This window comes from Triticum dicoccoides, chromosome 6A (genome assembly GCF_002162155.2).
Source record: "Triticum dicoccoides isolate Atlit2015 ecotype Zavitan chromosome 6A, WEW_v2.0, whole genome shotgun sequence".
Taxonomy (NCBI): Eukaryota; Viridiplantae; Streptophyta; class Magnoliopsida; order Poales; family Poaceae; genus Triticum; species Triticum dicoccoides.
This window is the reverse complement of record NC_041390.1, coordinates 562940129-562949428: the sequence shown is the minus strand read 5'-3', so window position 1 is coordinate 562949428 and position 9300 is coordinate 562940129. Positions and strand designations below refer to the sequence as shown.

General features: G+C 43.7%; 1 protein-coding gene across 1 annotated transcript; it reads right to left on the bottom strand.

The window, feature by feature from the left end:
* Positions 1-6329: 6329 nt before the first annotated feature.
* On the bottom strand, positions 6330-8714 carry LOC119317934 (SNW/SKI-interacting protein A-like). The gene is made up of 2 exons (XM_037592439.1): positions 6781-8714; positions 6330-6700 (listed from the first exon to the last, which is right to left on the bottom strand). The coding sequence occupies exons 1-2, from the start codon at positions 8571-8573 to the stop codon at positions 6562-6564; spliced, it is 1932 nt and encodes a 643-aa protein (XP_037448336.1). The 5' UTR covers positions 8574-8714; the 3' UTR covers positions 6330-6561.
* Positions 8715-9300: the final 586 nt, after the last annotated feature.

The following is a 9300-nucleotide window of genomic DNA, read 5'->3' as shown; positions in this document are numbered from 1 at the left end:
ATGAGGGTGTGATAAAAATGATTAGAAGTAATATACACTAACGTTAGGTTTAGCATTGGGGGTAACTTGGTAAGTAGTAACAATTTGTGGGTTCAAGCCACGCACCAACACAAGGATGCCATGCCGAGGAGTGTCGGATGTGGCCGGACCTCCAGTTTTCAAGGAAGATGGCGAGCCTCCGCATCAGGGAAGAGATGAGGGGCTCAGGGGCACTTGCCAAGGAAGCTTCTCTTTGTAGTTTCTGTGTGCCAAGTTTCATTGGTCGGTCTGTATATTTTTTCTGAAAGCAGTTTGTGAATTCTGAACCTATTTGACTAATACTGAAGCCATCTCTTGTTTTCACTCCTTCTGAACCTAGCAAAATGACCTGCTTGGGCCGAACGAGGACATGGGCATGGTGGTGGATATAAGAAGCATGGCAAACATTTAGCTACGGAGGAACATTATGAAAGGTATGTACGGTAACTCTAGCCATGCATGGCCACACACTAACATATGTTTTGCATTGTTGCATATGTTCTAACCTAAACAAAATTATTTACTGTGAACTGAACAATGATGCGTCGTGATACAGAGGTTGGAGAGGCTGGAGGAGACCATATGCCAGCACAAAGCGCATCTTGATGGCCATCAATATGAGGAGCTGGACCCACCCACCAGTTTTAATAAAATCAGACCCGTAAATCCGGCTAATTGCAAGCATCGGGTACTTGTTAGCTATCAATTAAATCTCTTGTCCTGCAAGAACATGTACTTATTTGGATGAGAGGACTGTAGCACGACTCAATGAAGAGCCAGATCGACTGTCTTCTCCCAGCGCACTCCCCGGTTCTGTCGTGCTCCCCGTGCACCAACCATCCACTAAAGGTTCTGAGTTTAACATCTTTTCAGGAAGAAATTATCTATTGATCCACATGTTTGTATTTTGGCAGACATGAGTTAATTTATCATCTTTTAAGGAAGAAATTACTAGAGAGAAGAAAGCCCAGTTTTGCAAGTAGTGACAGTCCAACATCATATTGACAAATCTGGTTTCTCTTTCCATATACATAAGTGTATAATTTGTTTTGATTAAGAAAGAAATGTATACATGTTTTTTATATATGTATCTCCCCTGATCTGTTTGTAGTAAAACCGACTTTGGTGTTGTAGTTTTCCTCATATTTTAGTGCTATAAGTACTAACTCGCTTTAGTAGCAATATTTTCTACTCAGGTAGATGCTTGTTTCTGTCCAACCATGGACCTATTATATTGCTTTGTTGTAAATTATTAAGCCTAAAACAATCAATGCATTTCCTGCAGCCTATCTCACGCAAGTAGATAGGTGTTGCATTCACAAGCAAGCCACTACGCGCGATTAGGCTGTTCAGATTCTCCTGTGGTGTCGAATTGTTTTGGTTTATACTTTGTTCTCTTCGTTTTAACTACTATCTTCTCTTACCTCTTGCAGACTAATGTTTCCTTATGGGAGAGCTGCTAATGGTGAGCGATATTCCTTGGGTCATAACAAGATATGAGTTGAACAAGTACAAATAAAGGTAAATGGCATATTTTCACCGCAAAAAATGGACACTCTTATCATTTGCTTGTCTTACCACAATAATTGGTGCGCTTGAAATTTCAGAAAACGAAATATGTATGGCAGTTTGATTGATGCATTGATGATGTAATTATATGGCTAATATATGAGATAAAAATAGCTACATGGAGGGACTTAATTTGGAGTTTGTTATGGTTTGTCCCATGTGATGGATAATGGGTCAGTAGACATACTCGATTGGTTACTTCCAAGTAGTTTGGTTAGTACGGGAGGACCTTGGAGGGAGGTTTGGTGTTGATTAATATGTGTTAGTGACCATGAGTTAGGATGACACTGTCAGATATTGCCGGATCCTTCTATATTGGAGCGAGGTTCATGTGTCCAGTTCATGTGTTGTTTCCTCAGCCCTTACCGCCATGGTTTTCTCAAGTGCAACCGCAAGCTTAGTAATAGCAAGATAGTAACAATATTTTTTTTCGAGGGTTGACATGATTATGAATGTTTGGGGAATTCTATTTTTGTTTCTACCTGATGATTAACTGTTCGCAAGATGTGTGTTTATTTTTTATTTTTTTGTTGGTAGCTTACCAAGCGGATCGGACCACTTGGTAAGATGTGTGTTTATTGACTATGTGGCGGTGAAAACTTGAGAATAGGAAGGGATTTAGCATGGTGAAAGGAATATATTGAACTATTATTGTTTTTCATAATATAAGGTATGCCAACCGTGTATATTTTCTCAACAAGGAGTTAAACACATATTGAGGATGGTAAAAAGCTTTGTTTGGACCTATATTATGAAATTAAATTATTGGAAATTTCCCTTGGGTTGAAAGAGTAGTGGACTTCAATTTCTAGGTCTATAATTACATAAAATTTATGCACTTGTGTTGTTCACTTTTCCATGTTTTCTTCAGGCATTGGGCAAGGCTCCTCCTATGTGGACCGCGAGAGATTTAGAAGGCCGAAATGGTTCAGGCAATTGTCGACCATCCAACTTATCGAGAGATTTAGAAGGCCGAAATGGTTCAGGCAACTTATTGGGCAAGGCTCCTCCTATGTGGACCGCGAGAGATTTAGAAGGCCGAAATGATTCAGGCAATTGCCGACCATCCAACTTATTAAGACCATCATGGATTCCAACCGAGTTATTTGTGATATCCAGAATATAACCCGACACAAAGAGTTATTTGTGATAGAAGTACATGCATTTGCAAAAAATAGATAATGCATTACTCTTATATTCTACTCCCTTTGTAAACTAATATAAGACTTTTTAGATCACTAAAGTAGTGATCTAAAAAGTCTTCTATTAGTTTACAGAGGGAGTAGTATGCTATCTCCATATTTTTGAGATTCTTAAATTATCAAAAATCCACCTTTAGTGAAGGCATTGCTATGCATGATTATTTTATGAAAGTTAAACCTACACCATAAATCGACTGACTTGATAATTTGTTATATTTGTTGGAAACTGACCGTGCAGAGCATAAAGTCACTTAGGTGAATCGGGTATCTGAGACGAGGAGCACAAGATACCTTATTCCACAAATTTTGGAGTTAGAATAAGTTCATGGTGTGAAACAGGATGATGTGACACACACACACACACACACACACACACACACACAAAGGTGTGGTTCGTATGTGGTCTCACCCATCTCGCACCACAAGCACACATCTGTAGGCCCATACATGGTCCACATTTGTTGGCCCGTGGCAAAGCACAACGTGCATCCATGAGCAATTGGTGGCTATATTTTATTGCATCGGGAGCAAGAATGTGTTTTACTGTTCTTGCCAACGGATTATATGCGCCAGTGTATATCTGCAGAGTCACCTTTCTTCAGATTGTGTAGAGGAGCTCAGACCAATTATTAGAATTTAAATTGCATGTCTACTCCAATACACATCAAATTATTAGTTTTTATGTGTGCACATTGTATATTCTGCAGTCTGCAACATCAAATTATTAGCTTTTATGTGTGCACACTATATATTCTATAGTCTGCACACATCTCAGAAACGTTCGGGTGCCTGTTTACTACTCCCTCCGTAAAAAAAATATAAGAGTGTTTATCTAAAAGCTTCCTTCCATGTACTTTTGGCATAGTTTAGATTTTTGTGTCACCTCTCCTTGGGAATTAGGGGATGTCCTACATGTCAAAGCATTTCTGGTCTAATCCTAATCTGCCGTGTTTTGGAGCTTATGAATTTCTTAAAATTCATTTACTTAAGAATGCAATCTTCCGGTGTTCACTGATATAACGTGTTGTCTTTTGCATACTTTTTGTAGTTTCAGTAAGATTGATCACATAGATGGTTCTACATGGATAGAGATATCCACTTAGTGCACATCTGTTGAGATTCAAAAGGTAATTGACATTAGTTGAGATTCAAAAGGTACTTGATTTTTGTGAAAATTATCGGTTCATGTTGTGCCCATTTGTAGACTTTTTCTCAGTTTTTTTAAAAATATATGTATGTACAAGCTGAATTCAGGTGCGGTACAAGCCATGGTGCACTATATACTTACCAAGGGTGATGTGTTGTTGGTTGAAAAATTGCTGCAGTTAATAGCTTCGGCTTAATATTTGACACGGACTTGAACCATTTGCAGTGTCATTGTCAAGCTGATTATTGCTATGGAGAATGAAATATCCATGCTATTGATGAAGAACAATCTCACAAAATTGGATATATCTTCTTGTGCTATTATTGCTGAAACTAAGAGACGCACTATAAGTCTAAGGAATTGTCAAGCTTTGTGTACCTTATAATAGTGGCACCCATGGATGCGTGAAGTTGAGTAATATTAATACTACTTAATCGTTGACGACATATATCCAGTTAGCGAACGATTTGGTTGGTTAAGGAGACACAATGACTACCGAGAAGAAAACAAATGGAAGAGAGTCTTTATTTGTCGATGTATGATGGAAATCAGATGCCCACCTTGCTTAACACATATTTTTGAATTAAAAGAATAATTTGATCAATGTTTTTATGTTTTTTATTATTATGTGGCAACACATGGACATTCGGCTTTTGCCTGTTGCAACGCACGGGCATTCCATTAGTTAATCTAATCCATGAGTAAATATAAAGCACGACAAATAGGTATTTATCTTATACGATATCGAAGCATGTGAACACGTATAGTACATAGAATCGTTACAAAGAACATATATATGGCCAACACATGAACAAGCAAATAAGGAATGAACGAGTCATACCTTTCCAGTTGGCCAAGCCAACACGACATTGGCAGCGGCAGCCTCGGCATCAGTCGAGGTTTTCTTCTTGGTGGCTTCGTCATCAGCCATGGAATCGATGCAAGCAGCACAAAGAGATGAACAATAGATGACGGCTAGGATTGTGCGAGAGGAAGTGAGTGAACTGATTTAGGGTTCACTCCACTAGCCGGCGCCTCTTTATATAGGCTCAGCTCAGCTCATTCCGGCAATCGGCGACGCGCGTAGCGTACGTTTCGTGACGAGGCGAGGCGGGCGGTGAAGGGGCACGCGTGTACAACTATTATTCTCAAGCTTTCAATGGCATGTGATAGAGTAGCCCTTATAAAAGGGTCTTATTCTTCTTACTCTTAATTCTTCCTGTAGGAATATGATACTAAATTTCCCACCACTTGCCGATACCAACCTGTTTTGGATATATTTGTGCCTTAAGTCGTTTACATAAAACTAAACCTGTTTTAAACTTGGTCGCAGCGGCCTCCTTTGTGGAGTTTGTGGACACGTAAGGATGATTTTTGTTTTCGGGTTTGGAGAACTGCATCCTTGCGAAAAAGAAAGTGGTTATCTTCTTCAATGGAAAGTACTCTGCGACGCCTTCAGCGATGTATCCTTCTGCTGGACGGGCGCAGGGGGCAACTTCTCAGGATTGCTTGGAAGTGACCTTCACCTACGCCGGGCTACCAGTAGTCAGTAGACGCAGCGCTTAACCCTGAACTTGTAAGGGCTTTTCATCAGACATCCGTTTGGTTACCTGATTCACTTCTGGTATGGCTCGAGAACTATGTTGGTGATATGGCTTCATTAAATAAAAATGTAGCCGGGGAAAAACTCTTTCTTTTTTTCAAAAAAAAAGAGAATGATGGGTTTCACATGTTTTCGACCTGAAGTGGTTTTCACAGGAATATTTTTATTTTCCTATTGAAACTGTATTCTCTACTTCCCACCCAAATTGTACTCCTCGAACGAACCCTAATTCTTTTGTACTCCTATAGAGACAAATCATCTACTCCCTCTATCCCATAATGTAAAAGCTAGGGTAAAAACCACTCTTATATTATGGGACGGAGGGAGTAATTTGTTTTGAATTTTGATGTTGGTCTGCCTGACCCTTGAACTTTTAAAGGGCCCATCCCTCTAAAGATCCAAAACACAGCAATCAGTTTTTGGCCGAGGACTCTTGCTAACACATGGTCTGCATGGCTTTTGCAAGATCAAAAACAAATCAAATCAACAAACCCAGTTAAAAGAACTGAAACCGGTCAGTACAGAGTTCCATGAACTTGTGATCACACACAATCCTTCAGGCCAACCTGTCGACACTGCCAAACAAGAACAGTTGAGGATTTCGGCATCAACTCCTCCACCAGAGAAGGTTTGACAACAAACCGCCGATGATCTAACAAACAGAATTTCAGAGCAAGTTTTAAGCCGCCTGTACAAATGAATAAAACAAGCGCAAGCAAGGTTGAAGGGCATTCTTCTTCAAACATCTCCCTGCTTATTTTGGAAAACGACCACAAACTCATCCAACCAGTAAGCATGATAAACAAGAGATGACACATATACCCAGTTCAGCCAGATATATTACGACTTCGATACAGCTTTGAAATTAACAGGGCATGGATGAGCCTATGTAACATGTGCAACGACAAAGTTCATGGATCCCGTCACAAAGATACACAGCATACAAGCATCGTAGGATCTAATAAGTAAGTACACCGTTTAACACTCCGGTTGAAATAGAACAAGCAGCCATATCACAGCAACTAAAGCATCAGGTTCTTCCTTCTGCAAGAAAGATCATATTCTCCAAAGAAATCCTTCAGGATGATATTTGCGTTCTTCCTTGTGTAAGAAGGATCATATTCTCCAAAGAAATCCTTCGGGATGATATTTGAAAATGCACTGAGGACATGAAAATTGCAGAAGATAAACGTGCACTGCAAATACCTCAACGCCCTCCTCTTTCGAAGTTAATGCGAGACCTCCCAGACCCCCCACCCTCGTAATCATCCCTTGAAGATCCACCACTTGCCTTCATAGTTCCTCCGCCACCAATCTTGTCCACAGCTTTCTTTCCCTTCTTCACCTCAGTCAAGAACTGATCAAGACCAAATGGATCAGCCTCCTCTTGCTTATCAAACTCCACGGGTCTATCTCTCTTGCCAGCCCTCTCTGGAGCACCGGTAAATGCCTTGTCAGGCTTGAACCTCTCTGTCTTCATAACCTTCTCCAACTGTTCGTCGGCATCACCACCATACACTTCAGAATCACCATCCTTCTTGGGCCTGTAAAGTGAGGACATACTGGACTGTGCTGTGAAGAGGCCCTTCGAATACAGGTTGTACTGATCATCAGCACCAAAACCAGAGTCCATTCCCTTGTCCTGGTTAAAGAGCCTCTGGTCATACATGACTTCCCCGGTCTTCGCACCAGTGTGTGCCATACCCAGGGCCACCTTCTCACCAACGTCACGGTCCCTGTCTCTAGTGAGCTTACTCTTTTTATGCGTTCCAGCAGCCTCCTTTGCCTCCAGCCTCCTCTCCCTCTCCCTCTCACGCCTCCGCTCCTCACGGATCCTGTCACGCTCAATCCTCGCCTCCCTCTCTTCTCTAGTTTCCCTGCGCTGCTCACGTGGCTGCTCCAAATCCATATCTGCATCCCCATCATCAACAACCCTCTCCCGCTCTCTCTCCCTCCCACCTCCGACAGGCATACCTGTAGATGGAGGTGGAGCACCAGACCTTTCCATGCGGGCCTTCTGTGCAAGTGCCCTCAGCTCTTGCTCCTTCCTCTCCTTCTCCTTTAGCATTAGCTCCCTCTGCACCTTGGAGCGCATCTGCACTGCTTCCCTCGCCTTCTGCTCTGCAACATACAATGCTTCTGAAAGCTTTGCAAAGTTATCATTAATCTGAACCTCCTGCAGCCCCCTCCCATCAGCTGCCAACCTCTTGTCGAGTGGGATTGTGTAACCCTTTGGATTCTTCCAATTTGAAATGCAAGGTGGGATCTTCCAATCCTGCTGGTCCTTCACTGTGACGGGCCGTGGTGGCGAGTGCATCACGGGCACAGGCGGCGACCCAGACGCACGGGGCACCCGCTTATGCTTGAACTTTGGTGGGTCAAGAGGATCCGAAGCCATCTCCGACATCCTAATAATCCTCTCCTTGGCACCTGAATTGAACGCTGCCGACTGCTGCGACGGCTTATACTTGATGAACTTTGATTCCGAATCATGCGTCGGAACGTTCTTGGGCTGGGCAGCAGAGAGGCGGACGTTGACAATCTTCTGCAGGGCAGCTACGGTCCGCTCTTTGGTCTCCTCGACCTCCTTGTCGTACTCCTCGTCCTCGACGGCTTCCGAGTCGGCCGTGGCGATCTTGGGCACGATGTCGCTGTGCTTGGAGTAGACGATCTTCTTGGCGTTCTCGCCCTGCTTGACGACGGCGTCGAAGGCGACGCTGCCCTGCGCGTCGACGGTGAGCGCGAGGATCTTGGACCCGCCCTTGTCGTCGCGGCGGCCCATGCCGAGCGGGTACTGCGCGAGGAGGATCTCGGGGAAGGCGCCGCCATCGCCGAAGTCCTCCGGCCGCCGGGGCACGAAGCCGGTGCGCTTGCCGTAGGGAGGCACGGGCTTGGCGGGGCCCGCAAGCTTCCCCGCCGCCGCCTCCGCGGGCTCCCCGCCGTACCGCTCCTTGAACCACGGGTCGCTGCTGTGGTCGTAGAAGGTGGACGACGACGTCTTGGGCGACGGCAGGATCTCCCTGAGGGTCCCCATGGCTGGTGCGGCGGAGTTGCCGCGGATCTGGGCTAGGGTTCCGGCGAGTCGCCGGATGGGGATCGGGGATCGATGAGGAGAAGCTAGGGTTTGGTTCGACTTGTGGTACCGTATTATTTTGGGGAAAAGGGATAGGGAGGTTGCCAGGAGCCTGGGTTAAGTAAGTCGGCAGCTGGGTGGGCTGGCCCTTGTTACGCGGACCGACTCTTCCTGTGACTCGGAGAAGGCCTCCCAAGTGCAATTCGGATATCAGGCTTCAGGACTGGGTGGGCTGGCCCATCTCTTCTTTGTTGGATGTTATTAGGTTTCAAGACAACGTATCAATCTTATCTAGAAGTTCTAAAAAAAATCAATCTTATCTAGACTCAAAAGAGGCTTGTTTCTCAAAAAAAGTAGACTAAAAAAATAACCAAATCTTATATCTAAAAAAAGGTATCAATCTACATTACTTACAAAAGAACAAACAAAATTTTCTTTAAACATACCCAACAAAATATACACAGACTAATTACCACCGCATGATTAGGCCCACTAAACTCACCTAACGGCTAGCCATATCCTAAGGAAAGCGTTTAAATTAAGTCGGATGATAACTCTCTCCCGTAAGCCGCTCTTCCCGTGCTACACGTGGCGCTGTGGGGGCCCACCCACCACTCCAATCGCCTACACCTTATCTTCTTCCACTAAACATATCCTCCATCGATTCTTTTCCTTTCCCTTCTCTTGT

Excerpts from the sequence above, each read along its gene's own strand:
- LOC119317934 (XM_037592439.1), bottom strand. The coding sequence starts at position 8,573 with ATGGGGACCCTCAGGGAGATCCTGCCGTCGCCCAAGACGTCGTCGTCC. Across the intron at positions 6,701-6,780 it reads GAGGGTGGGGGGTCTGGGAG|TGCATTTTCAAATATCATCC; the intron begins GTCTCGCATTAA and ends TCATGTCCTCAG.